The sequence below is a fragment of the Manis javanica genome, chromosome 5 (assembly GCF_040802235.1).
Source record: "Manis javanica isolate MJ-LG chromosome 5, MJ_LKY, whole genome shotgun sequence".
NCBI lineage: Eukaryota > Metazoa > Chordata > Mammalia > Pholidota > Manidae > Manis > Manis javanica.
In genome coordinates, this window is record NC_133160.1 from 153,495,731 (window position 1) to 153,509,940 (window position 14,210).

Here is a 14,210-nt window from a genome sequence, read left to right on the forward strand (position 1 = left end):
CAAAACAGCCATATACTATCAGTTTCCTTGACTGAACAAGCAAAAACCAGGTCTGAGGACCAAGCTCACATTGATGTTGGAAGACCCAAGTGAAAGACTCCTGCACCGACTCAGGATTACCAAAGCAGATTCTCTGGGCTTTGAGGCTAAAGAGCCAGGGCTAAGGGCTTTTGGTTTGTGCCCTCTCCTAAATAACTGTGTGTCATCCCCCCCCAACCTGTATGAGTAGTGGAGAGCTGCAGAACCAGCCACCTAGATGATGCATCAAGGGCAGAATGGCACTTATGACTTGAGCACTAATCACTCAGGTCACTTCATACTCTAGTTTCCTGAGCGCTGGATCTTCCTAATGCCAAATTATGAGGTCCAGAAACTCACCTAAGTTAGAGTTGGTTATTAGACCTACTAAGAGATGGAGATCCATTATCTTCACCGGGAAGATGGAAAAATGTCTTCAGGTGTCCAGGATCATTCTCTGTAGAGCTGTGTAATTTATCACATATTTATATGTAAGGTTTGACTGGGGGACTAAAAAAATTAGCCAAGAGATCAAGGCACTAAAACAAAAACAAAAACAGCTGGCAACTGCACAGTACTTTCAAATTTATAAAGCATTTTCAAATCATAATCACATTTGGGGTTGTCAACTTCTCTAGGGTTGTTTTTCTCAACCGTAAAATGTGGGGACTGAAATACTGTTCCCTATAAAGTTCAGGAAAACAGAACCTGTCACAGAACCACTCCCTAGTAACCAGGTCCCTTGCTACTTTGATAAACCGTGACTTGGGAAGCCTGGTCTGACACTTAGGACCATAGCTCAGGGCCACCTGGGTACACATCTGAATCCCAGCTCCGCTAAATGGACTATATTACTTTGGGCAAGTCTTGAGCCTGTCTCTTCATCTCTAAAGCAGGTATGTTAGCTCACAGGGTTGTGATGAGGATGCAACAATGGCCATAAAACAATTTACAAGTGACCAAAGTGACTTCTCTCTCAATCTCGCCTCTCCCCTGGTCCCTCAGCTCAAGTCTACTCATTATCATCTTGGCTAACAATTGAGAAATCCAATCAGGACTTAAAATGCAGGTTACCCAAATACCATCATATACATGGGCAACCAAATATATCATTTAAACTGTAATATAGAAAGTTTTAGGAAGAGCCCTGCTATGGACCGAATGGTGCCTCCCCACCTCCCCCTACCCCCAAACAATTTAGAATAAACCCTGATTTTCATGTGACTATCTGGAAAAGAGACTTTAGGAGGTATTTAAGGTTAAATGACCTCATAAGGGTGGGACTCTAATCAGATAGGACTATGGCCTTAAGAGGACACAGAGCTCTTTGCGCCCTGTGAGCATGCAGTGAGAAGGCAGGCATCTGCAAAGCCAGCGAGTCCTCACCTGAACCTGACCACGATGGCATCCTCATCTCCGACTTCCAGACTCAAAACTATGAGAAAACTGGGTTTCTGTTGTTTAAGCCACCCAGCCTATGATATTTTCTTATGGCAGTCCAAGCAGACTAAGACAAGCCCTTAGCGGAATGGTTACACCCTCAGATCCAAGCCTAGAATGTTACTGGACATTTAAAAATTCCTAGGTGTATCTTAAATTCTAACTTCTGCCATTATCCAGAAATAATAGGGATGGATATTCATGCTTCTAAGCAAATAGCTGCATATTCCATTATCCTTCAGCTGAAGTTCTTCCCAACGATCACACCACTTGCAGTATCCACCAGCTACTGGCAAATTCCCAGCTACAATTCAGAGCCACACTCCAGGACAACTGGAAATTAAAATCATAATTACTGTCCTCAAAATCACAATTATTTTTTCCCAAAATATATGAGTGTCATATTAAGAACTTAGTTGTGAAGGTTTTAGGAACATAAGAAAACCAGAACTTTCCTTTGTGTTGTGTGAAGAAGAGAGAAGAGAGTATTTTTGCAGGGAGAAAAGTTAATTCAAGGATAAGGAACTGAGCTGTCAGAGACAGACCAAGAGGCCACTGTAGCAACGACCTTGTCACACTCTTTACTCTTTTACGTGATGATGGTGGAGGGTGTTTCTGGAATGACAGTTTAGGACTCAAATAAATACGAGTGACCCTCTCTGTCCAGCAGTTCCAGCAGAGATTAGCAACCAAGTAAAGGTGCTGGAAATGACGGACCTACGTGTTTGTACTGAATGAGTAACATAGTAGAATACAAGGAGATGAAAGGTAGGGAATACAACCATGCCAGAATTTGGTACACACCTAAAACTCATACTTACCTTTAAAAAATTTTTCATAGAATACCACCTTTTAAAGTCCCACCTCCCCAAAGCAAAACATTCTGTAAATTTCAAGTTATAAAATAACCTATTTGTGTTTGCCATTAATGTTTCCTGTTGTGGTTAAAAACCTTCTCTCTTTTCTGTATGAGAGAATATTTATTTATCTGCCTTTGCTATAAACCAAGCTAAGCCATTATTTCTACATGTGAGCACAGTATCTTTAAACTACTGAACACCTACATGACAGACACATAAATGGTATTATCCTTAACATGAGAAACTAGGTGTGAAAACAGTCTTATTGGTGCTGACAGAGCCTGTGGCTCACAGCTCTCTCCCTGGGCCTTATGTGTTGGGGTTCAGCACTCAGGTCATGACGAACCATCTCTTTTTATACCTCATCTTCATCTGCCTCCGGCACTGTGTCCAGCACTAAACTTTTTTTTTGGTTTCTTTTCAGTATATCTTCCCAGATTTTTTTTTTTTTCTGTGAGAAGACTTCCTTCCGTGATCACTCCCCACTAGACCCTGATGTGGAGTTTCCCCACTGTATCTTTGTAAGTGGCAACTATATGGAAGAAGTTCAAAGACAAAAAAAGAAAACACCGTTAACAGCTCTTTGATAAGACTGCCTAGAAAGTGATCATACACTATTTATAGCAAGGGATACAAACTTATTATTCTCTTCTAAATTCTAAATCAAGTAATTACTATCAATCTCAGCCTTTAAATGCCTCACAATTCAAATTCCAATTTTTTTTTCTTATTTAACAATCAAATCACTATTTTTACAGCAAGATGTAAGTCTTTAGCAAACTCCTAATGACTTACGGTTTTTTCTTTGGGGAGGTCAGATAAATAAACATTATGATTTAAAAAATACATGACTTCCCCCTTTTACTTTCTATTTCTGTGATAGTGAGTGTTCTATGATCAGGAGCACTCACTAAAAAAGCACAAACCACAGCAGTTCTTTTTGCACACTAGACCAAATGACCATTTACATTGGAAAAGCAAGCTACTGCTAAATAATACTCTCTAATTTTATTGAGATTAGCTTGAAATGTTCTTGAATTGGAAGACATGCCCCTTGACAAAGCCCGTTTCCCACTTACAAGGGAGAGAAAAACCAACTTTCTCTAAAGCACTACATAGTTGAAAACAATGAAAAGGAAATTCACACAGCTATCACTCTGATATGATGCAGATAGCAAGGTAGGACTGTAAATACACAAACTGTAGTATGGAATTTAATTTTATCTTTATGAAGTAGTCTGAAATCAAAGACGATTAATAAATGCATCAGGCACATCCAACAGAAGACTTTTACAATGGTTTACATTTCCTTTTTATTTATTCTTTGAAACTGCCCATATTGCAGGTTTCCCATGGGTGAAATATGGAACTGAGCAGATTCTTTTTTCTACAAAATTATGGTATAAACTTGCTCGATTTTCTATCTTATTGCTAATAAACCTTACAGGGCGCACAGTTTGTAAAATAAACCCCTTAAGGACTGAATGCGTAGAACATGCTGCAAGGTACAAGAAATAAGCTAAAAATGAGCATATAAACCTACATCTGAACCAACACAGTACTGAATGCTGGCAAACATTTATCACGACACAGGAAAAAATTAATAAAAGGAGATACAGTTCAGTCCTGAAAGGGTTAAGTAGAAACCCTAATATATTATTGTTTCTAACCATCCATCCCACATTACAGTGCTTGAAAACAAAGTCAAAAGTCTGGCACAGAAAATTACACACATTTGTTCAGTACTCATCAGAAACACAGCTGCTGTTGAAATCAAAAGTAAGCAACTTGGTTAATAATTAAATAGCATTTTGTTTAAAAAAGGAACCCCACCCCCACCCCCAGGTAGATTACCTGGTTAAACATGACTAGTTAGTTTAGTTCAAAAACTGCATTGGAAACGTTCTATGAGGGCACAGATGGTACCAGTTTTACTTAAAAAACAAAAAATTAACCAGTTATGATTGCAAATAAGTCTGTGCTGTAAGAGTGACAAATATTTCACTAATTAATGCACATATGAAGATGCCTTTTGTCACCACAGTTTAGGAAAAGTCAGCAGCAGGTTAAATATTATACTAGTGTTCAGTTTTAAAATCTTTCAAAATAAAAAGGGCATTCTACATTTAAAGCCTTTAGCTTGCCTTCCCAATCTGTGTGATCAATTCAATGGAATAAAAACATCTTAGATCACCACTCAGATTCAATGCATATTTTTAGAAATTGCATAACAGCATAAGACACACTTCTAAAACAATTTAAAAAACCACAAACTCTAATTTATGCTATACTTTAACTGGAGGGGTCACCATTCTAAGAGAGTCTTTATATGAGGAGAAATGACCAGCAGCTCTAATATTATCACCAATGTGGAGAGGGACTGTGTTCTACTTTATCCAGAGGACAAGGCTCCTATAAGTTATACACGGAAAATGATTCACAAATCCATGAGATTTTTTTTTTAAGCAGCTGACAAAAGAACTACTAATCAACCAAAAGCTACAACAGACAAATCATTTCAGTCTTGAGTTTGTAGAATGGCATAAAATAGCAGGGGAAATGCCAGTATAAGTACATTCTTGGACTGTTCAATATAAACTAACAGGAAAAGGCTTTAGAGTCTAATACTTCAAAATTACCTTTTAATAAAGAAACAAAGAGCCAAAATAAGATGTAAACAGTAAAAAAGCAGAAGTTCATTTTAATAAAACCATAAACTTGAAAAATTATTTTGAGCAACAAAGCTGGGTAAGGAGTAGTTTGTTTTCAAAAGCATCTCCTCTGCTATCGGTAAATTTAATATAATTTCGTAATACGAACCCTGGGTAGTGGGAGAAATCTGTGGCCCATAACAAGGACGGCGGCACTAAGAAAATTCCCACACTTCAAACAAACACTGCATAAAGAGGACTCCCACAACTCCACGGAGAGAGTAAATACTACTCAGAAATAAGCTAATGCAAGAAAAAGCCAGTCAACGGTTAAAACAAAGATAAGGCCACCTTGAGTTCTGCCCTTAATCACTGAAACAGATTTAAGGTGTGAGGCAGTATTAGCTTACAAGAGAGAAGCTAGTGACTGGGAGCAGAGCTGAGGAAAGAAGGCTATACAGAGGGTAATGCAGCCTGTAGGTAATTAAAAAGGCTTGCAGTAAGAGAAAACCACAATAACTTTGACTTAGCCACTAATGTGTTTTACAAATGACTTCCCCATTGAAAACTGAGGAAAAAGTGATTTAAAGACATTAGGAATTGTACTTACAGTGACATAGTCTGAACAAAAGAATGAGTCAAACAGACAGCAATGCTGAGGGGGAAAAGCTACTAACAATGACGTTTAAAATTAAAAGTCTACAGATGGAAGCTTTGTCAGAAGAGCCCAGGACACCAGAAGAAAGACAATGTTCTGCATGGACACACTGCAGAAGTTACAGTTCTGCATTCATAAGGTACTTGTGGCTCCTGTTTAATGGGACAGTAAAAGCTTACCACAATCTAGAGGTAGTTTTTAACTCTAAGGGTGATGACTGTATTACTAGACTGTGTCCTATAACACTACACATATGATTCCTGTACTGAATTAAGCCCAATGAGTCTGCTGCAATTCTAAGAAACCGAACAAAGGCATAACCAAAGTGCAGGAATGGAAGCAACATAAACAGGTGAGCCTACCATGCAAGGCCAACACACACTCCTGAATGCAACCAAATCTTAACTGAATGGTAAAGAAATGTTTTCCAAGTAGGAGACATTTGTGCAGATACTCAGTACTAGGGAAGAGAAAACAAAAAGGAGGCAGGGAGAAAAATGGAAAGGTAAGTTACATTTGCATTTTTACAATCTCACAACTATCTGTTTCTAAAGTACTGTCTTCCAAGATATTTAAGTTGGTCATCTAATAGAGGCATCTTGTTTTAAGGTTACAATGATGGTTTGGCCTAGGCTACCAAAAAAAAAGTAAATAAAAATATGCTTTTGATGAGATTTTCCTCATTATATAATAAGGGCACCATCTACCAACTGGTAGCAAATACTTCTCATGAGATTTTTCTGTTGTTTGCCAACAACACAGAAAACACCCCGCTGAATGAAATCACTGGGAATATTCCAAGTTCAAAATAAAATGTTTAACTTACACATAATACAAGTTATGTACAAGATTAGGAGAGAGAAAAACCTGAACAAATCCTGGGACATGTAGATACACTTACAGGGGAAAAGGGGAGAGAACACTTCAAACACCAACATGTTCTGTGCCATTAACTTATTAATGACTAAATGGCCACATTTAATTACATGTAAATGTTAGAACCTCTTGGATTACCACTATAAATACATTTTTTTAAAAAAGGAAAACAGAAATAACTACCAACAATGTCTGAGAATTGAGACTAAGTTAACGTACATTGCATGTATTGCAGGCAAGGCAGAGGCATTTTTTTAAAGCTTTTGCACAGACTTCATATAATCTTAAAAAAAATACACAGGCCTTTACAAGATTTAACTTGCTGAAATCAAAACAATTTCGACTCATGAAAAGTCATAAGACATCAGCTTTAAAAAATAAAAATAAAAAGAACAGTTCCAGCTTTTGACCAAAATAACCTGGAAGAGTATGGTAATTCAATTAAACAAGTATGGTCAAGCTTGGAACCTGAATGTACTTAAGAGCAAAAGCTCAAAGGGGTGCAGGGAGAACAACCTATTTGGTAACAAAAGGTGTACTATATATTGTGGTATTAAAAAAGGTATGGTGAAAATGTACCTTTTGCTAAAGCTTATACAAGTTCCTTGGTCCATAAAAACTATGTTAGATTTGTGTCTTCTAGCTTGATTCACTTTTATTCCAGCCACATCTCTATTTCTTGCTCATTTAAATGAAACCGAACAAAAACCAACCAAAAATAACAGCTGAAAAAAAATTAATTTCCGATAGTTTGTACATTTTGATGTTTTTTGTTTTACGGTGGCTTCTGCACTTCAAAATCAGCACTTGCAGGTAATGGGGTTTCTGAATAGTATCACCTGGTATGAAAAGTTTTCCCAAGAAACCACAAAAGATTGTTCACTTTTTTCTTTCTTTTTTTTGTCAACATTTTGCCGCATTCAAGTCAGCTTAAGTCCTAGCAAAAAGACAGTAGTTAGGACACCACTGTTGCTGTGGATGATGTGACACTGGTTGAATTTGTGCTGACATTTGTGTAACTTCCCTCGCTGTTTGTGTTTGATTCACTGGGGGGCACTTGGCTTGAATTGGCTCGAAGGATTGCTCCCGCCGCGCTGCAATGTGGCCGCGGCCCTGGTTCTGGTGTGTAGGTAAAGGTAAGGCTGGTGGAATAAATGATTCCATCGTTACGGACCAAAGTTACTGGAACCTGGACTGGTTGCCGGACCCATCTCCAACCTTCTCGGAATGCAGAAATGTCTGGGACAACACAGAGCATACTCTCTCCACATCTGGGGAGGAAATATGAATCACTTAAAAGCACGGCAAATTTCAGAAGTGAAACTGGAAACAAGGTTGCTTAATACATTACAATCAACATCAGGAAAGAATCTCATGTACCCGCACCCCACAAAAATTCTGGATGATTTTAAAAGTTTTATTAAGTACCTGTACATAGTTTCAGCTTCTACATCCCCAAACCACACTCGTAAATTTGGAGTGAAATTCTGTCCTGTAAGTTCAAGCATTGCTACGTCCCCACCGCCATTCAACTGCAATTCACAGAAAATCAGAACAATGTTGAGAAAACTTTTCATTTTTCATTCAAGTATGCAGATTTGTTTCTCATCTGACTATCATTTATGAAAAATGGGTAATTAAAGTGCTTCTTTTAGATGACATGATTATAAGGGTAAAATGAGCTAAAAACATCTCAAATAACATACAAGTTCATTTAAATTTAAATTTTCTTGTATAAAAGTATGCTCCTCTTATTTTTGTTTTGTTTTTTTAATCAACAGAGAATATATAACAAATTCCTCAAATAACAAGATTTGGAGAAAAGTCAAATTTACCGTGAAATAAAGTTATGCCAAGTCATTGCTGAGGGCAGTCGCAAAGAGCTAATAGTCAGCTTGTGAGTAAGTGATCTCACCTGGAGACTTTCTACAACAGGCACAGGTGTGACTGGGGCAAGGACAGGGCCCATCCCCTCGTAAAATGTATACTCTGCCTTATCCGTACTAATGATTGTCCAGGAAGCTCCATCATTTATCATCTCTTTATTTGGTTCTTTTGGGCATGGAGTGGCCTTATGAGGAAAGAATGTTTAGAAATATTGTTTTATATGTTTTAAACACTGCAGTATCAGACAATTTTAACAAAGTAACATGCATAGAGTAAACTTTCCAAGCACAGTGCTTTACTAATCCCTGAATAAACACGGACAGAATATTAATATGGAAACCTCACGTTCAGCAACTTTTATAATGCAAATTATTTGTTACATATTAATAATACCTTTCAAAATAGCTATTTAAGAGCAAACCAGTACCTGTAGTAATTTAATAAAAGATTAGTATCTGTGATTTAATAGTTACTTAAAACACTTTAGGAATCCCTAAAAAAGAAAATGGGAGCCCCTCATGCTTAGGAATTACGTACTCTCATAAGGAGGTAAACAAGATGTCACCTAGCAATCCTGTCCTCCCGTCTAAAGCACCCAGACTAGTCCATCAGTTCTAGGCTGAGAACAGTTGTGTGTGGCCGTCTCTCTGGAATGGGTCTCCAAATGTTTACAAATGAATTTCACCTGCAAGTATAACTACCCTATTAAATCATCTGCCTATGTCATAAATGTCCTCATGAAAGCCTTCTGAGTAAAGGTAGGTAATAGTTAGCTTTTGAAACATGACATCACTGCTATCTTAGAAGACCCCCATGTAAATCTGATGAGAATTATTAACCCTCCCTGGAAATATGTATGTACCTATACATGGCGTCTGCACACAATTTCAGGAGATTCCTTGAATACCCCAAATCTACTTTTTGATAATCTAAGGGACTTTCTATTCCCTAAAATTAGATGTTAACTCCATCTCCAACAACATTTTCATAGTTCTGAGTTCCTTAAGGTAGGATGACCACCATGTTTGAGTACCATGTAGATTAAGGACCACTGGAGTGAAGGTAAATATTGGAACACAGCTTCATGTATTTGGGATACAATTAACAGTAAGTGAGAGTTTTATGTTTCTGTTTGCTGCTAATCTAGTAGTGTGCACATTTTAGACTTTACCAGTAATTTAAAAATATACCTGAAACTGGATTATTCTTTCTTGAGAAAGGCACAAGTACATTCTTTCTGTATCCTTAAGGTAAAATGCACATTTATGAAGTTGTGACACGGGATCATCTGCATCCAGTAATGCAGTCTGCTTGTCAACTTTCCTAATTATCTGTAATTCGGCAATTAAAAAAGAAAAGGTCATCAACATAAGCAGAATGTTCATTATGTACACTGTTAGGAGTACACAGAAAGAATATATGATAACCCATCACAGCTGTCATATAAAAAAAATTGCAAACAATAAGGCCACTTGTTTTCTAGATTGCTGCTTTTCAAACTTTAATATGCATATAAATCATCTGGGGTTCTTATTAAAAATACATCTGTTCTGATTCCACAGATCTCATGTGCAGCCTTATATTCTGCATTTCTAATGAACTCCGAGCTGATATTAATCCTGCTCTCTATAGACCACATCTTGAGTAACAAGTTGAGATGACCTTTCCAATACCATATAATGTCAAATATTCCAACATCAAGGGAAAACCATCTCTAAAGGCTACTGTGGGTATTCTAGTCAATGTAGTCCATTATCCAAGACTTACATACATATTTTTAAAAACTAAAATAGGTATCATTTTGAAAATTAGGAAGCAGGCTTAGATAGGTCAAGGAAGTTGCTCAAAAACCACCTAGTTAGTAGATAAAGGAACAGAATGTGGTTCCAGGGCCAACTGCCTGCCCATCCTGAACTCTTTTCATTACACTCTATAATCCTATAATCCAAGTATTTCACAGAAAACATACAGACAGGACATCTATCAAACCTTAGATGCCACTTATCACATGGAAGGTGATCACTAAATGTTGACGATTATAATGAGGATCACTCCCTACAGCAAACACCTTAGGACTATTTTCACTACAATCAAAAGTTAAAACAAAAACAACTCTTCCTTGACTACAGGTCTCTGTCCCTCCATCACCACTGTTTCTCTACTCCCCTTAATAGCAAGCTCCTGTTCCTCACTGTTCAGTCTCCAGAATTATCTCCAACCTTTTGTCTTAAAGTCTCCACTACAATTGCTCTTGTCAGGGCGACCAAGGACCCCCAGACAGATGAATCCCATGGGCACCATAAGGCATGTTCTCATCTAATTAGTTTTCTCAGAAGCATATGACAAAGGCCTGCTCTAACTGGCCTTTAAAGTGCCTCCTGAGCCAAGTCCTCACAGCTCTTCTCCTCTCTCCATAGTCTTTCCTTTCTACACTACTTAGAGATTGGCAACTCCTAAATTTATATGTTCAGTCATATCCTCCTTCTTGCACTCAACTTATATACTTTAACTACCTATTCAACAGATTCACTTAGGATGTCTAACAGGCAATTTCAATCTTAACCAGAAACAGAATTTTTCATTTCCTCTTAAACATGATCCTCCCTCAACTCACAGCTCAATAAATGGATTGCTAACTCAATCCAAAAACCTTGAAGCCATCTTGACTCCTTGCTTTCTCTTACACCCAATCATCCAATCTGTCAACAAATTCTGTTAGGCCTACTTTCAACTATATCAGTCATGTCTCACTCACTTTACCACTATAATCCTAATCTAAGATACCATTATCAACTCTCTTGACTAAAGTCCAACCACCTATCTCTCTACTTCCACTGCTACATTCCTATGTTCTTTTCTCCACAGAGCCACCAGAATTATACTTCTCAACATAAATCACCCACCATTTCCAGTTTAAAACCCTCCAGTGACCTCCTATCACACACAGTACAAAGTCCTTAGTCTAGATACAAAGGCCTCTAAAAGACGTTGCTCATGGCTAACCCTGCAGCTTCATTTCCTACCACTTGCCCTTCCATCTCTCTCCTAGCCTCTCGCTACAATGGTTTCCTCACTAGTGCTCATACATTCCCATCTTAAGTTCTTTTTGCACTCATCTGTCCTCCTGAAAAGCTCTTCACCCCAGTCTATGGTTCTCCAACTTCATCCTAGTCTCTGCTCAAATATCCTCACTCCAGAAAGCTTCTCTAACCACTCTGAACAATACTGTCCCCCATCCCTTTTTGTCCTGGATAGTTTATCACTTACATCGCTTACTTTTAATACATTATATGGGTATTTCCTTAGCTGATTTTTGTCTATCTTCCTGCCAAAACTATAAGCTCCATGAGGACAGGAAGTCTGTTTTACTCACTAATGTACCTCCAGCATCTAGAGGTACATTAATAGTAACTACTCACAGTTTCATGAGGATTAAATCAATATGTAAAAGTGCTTAGAAAAGTGCTATTAATATTATGCAATATTATTGGCTTTTATCACTTGATTCACACCTCACTTAAAGATTTTTCCTCAGCTAAGCCAGAAATGTATAAAAGTCCAGATCTTTAAAGTTAACATTCTTCATACTTACACATTTTTAGTTCTGCAGTTTATTAGTCAGAATATTTGTCATCCTACTTACACTACCACTAATTTTTATTTAATTAAAGGGTGACAGTACATTTTTAGTAATTATAGCTTCTAAGACAGTATGTGAAACTGACTGAAGTCAAGCAAAATATTTCAACTCAATGTTAAAGTCTTATAGCTATATTTAAATTTAACAAGGTTTGGATTTTAAAGAAACGTCTCATTTTTGAAAGATGTAAGTCTAAAGCTTCTATAAATCTACAGCACTCACTCATGCCTCTCCACCATATAAGAGTCAAGATTTGTGTATGGTACTGTTGTTTGTATACTCCACTATTTCCTCAATAGCTAGTAAAAATAAGCACATTGAGAACATAAGCCATGTTTGGTTCAATTTTATTCCCCACAATAGTTCTTTAGACATAGACACTAATGAATGACTAGCTCTCACCAATAAAGAAACCAAAGATATCCACTACTATTTGGCATCAAAAACTTGGTTATTTCTAATCATTAAGAAGAGGAAAGAAATCTGAGAAACCAGGTAAATTCACATGTTACATCTTAAGCTATGCATGTGGTGAACTCTCATTCATAAAGCATCAGGGTTACTCCAATCAGCGCTCTCTCTCTCTCTCTGCTGGCTTTGCAGACTGTGGCACAGTATTTACCATATTTTTTAGGTAAACTGGATACAGCTCGTAAGGGCAGAAAATATGTTGGCTGAGTTTTTCTCACTGATTAGTTTATCTAACAGATCTTTGCTGCCCCCAATCTGCTGGAATATCTGACATCCTTGAAGACATGGGGCAAGCTGCTGACTGATGTTTCTTGTTAGTTGGCTACATCTACATTTACTGTTCTTGTTCGGAGATCACCCTAAGCAGGACTTCTCAGTAGGACTTTCATTCCACTGATGCTTGGCCTTGGATGGACAGTGTTTTTCCAAGCAAAGATCTCCAATAAGGCTGATACTCAAGCAAGCATTAGAGGCAACTTTCAGATATTAAGGCAATATTATCTTTCTTAAAAGTATATGAAGCTGTAGAATGCTTCCTCTGACAAAGCGTGCCTTCAATAAAAACTTCATGTAAATGGAGTGGCAGGAAGTAGTGCAATCTAAAGCCTATCTGTGACTTTGAGGGACCTAATTCCAGTCACAGAACCTCTATAATAAAAACATTATTTATCAATATGTTGATGGTACTGCAACTATTCCTAAGGCATTCCTCAAGGTCAGTTTATTGCGACATTTTTATAATCAGGGCCACACAGTTAAATATTCAATTAAAAATGACTTTTAAGCAAAGCAGACTACTGTACTGGTTATTTATGTGAAACAGTAAGTGAAAACAGTTTTAATCTTTAAGTCTGTCTTCTAAATGGTCCATATATAAGCTGTTGCTGATCAAAGGCCTAAGCTTCTGAATTGTGCTTCTGTAGTACAAGCATTTAATGATAAAGCAAGTAACACACTGAATAAGAGAAGAACTCAAGTAAATGATGATTTGGTTTTGTCTTTCTTTTCATTTTACACACTTTTTCCCCCCACTCTTACCCTTTTTATTAAAATTCATCTTAGTTTCAAGATAAATTTATTAATATTTACAAATTAATATTATTACACTTCACATATTTTAGCTTATTAGGTTGAAATGGAAAACAGTCACCTCATACAACCACAACAGAAAAATATAAAACAAAACTAGAAAGAAAGGATGCATTTACTTAGGCAATTATGTATCAACTCAGCCTCTACTGAACAGTCCCAGAAAATATAAGCAATTGAAATGCTTCACAAAGACATAAATATAAAGCATATTCGGAAAGAGTAATACTAAATGTTATTTTATTTGCCCAACCCCAGTGAACCTCGGCTTGAATCAAACTTACTAATAAATTCCTTCCATCTTTAATATAACTGAATTGCATTCTGTTTGAGAAAAGGAGTGCAGGAATGGGGAGAATAAGGAGCTTTTGTTTTCATTTTGCTAAGAAAAGCAGTTTTTACAGTTTCACGATCATTCTAGTGAACAAAAAACCTTAAATGCTATGCCTCTCTACCAGATTAGGAAATACCAATTTCATTTAACTTTTAATAAATGTATCTTCTCATGGGAGAGTAAACTAATAAAAATTATGCTCATACTTTTAGAGAAACAAGACTATGCTTCTGAAAATGGACCTGTGTTAGAATGCAGCAGGTAACACAAAAAATGAATACAGTGT

The 14,210-nt window shown here is 37.1% G+C and overlaps 1 protein-coding gene across 7 annotated transcripts in view; it reads right to left on the reverse strand.

Moving 5' to 3' along the window:
• Window positions 1-3,603: 3,603 nt before the first annotated feature.
• RBPJ (recombination signal binding protein for immunoglobulin kappa J region) overlaps window positions 3,604-14,210 on the reverse strand; it is a 213,963-nt gene continuing 203,356 nt past the window's right edge. For 6 of the 7 annotated variants that reach the window (XM_036994716.2, XM_073237761.1, XM_017675904.3 and 3 more), the window contains 4 exons: window positions 9,581-9,721; window positions 8,419-8,574; window positions 7,932-8,035; window positions 3,604-7,774 (listed from right to left, as the gene is read on the reverse strand). In XM_036994716.2, coding sequence (XP_036850611.1) covers window positions 7,459-7,774; window positions 7,932-8,035; window positions 8,419-8,574; window positions 9,581-9,721 — 717 coding nt within the window. In that variant the 3' untranslated portion in view covers window positions 3,604-7,458. The remainder of the gene's footprint in view (window positions 7,775-7,931; window positions 8,036-8,418; window positions 8,575-9,580; window positions 9,722-14,210) is intronic. The other variant, XM_036994717.2, reaches the window with a different exon arrangement.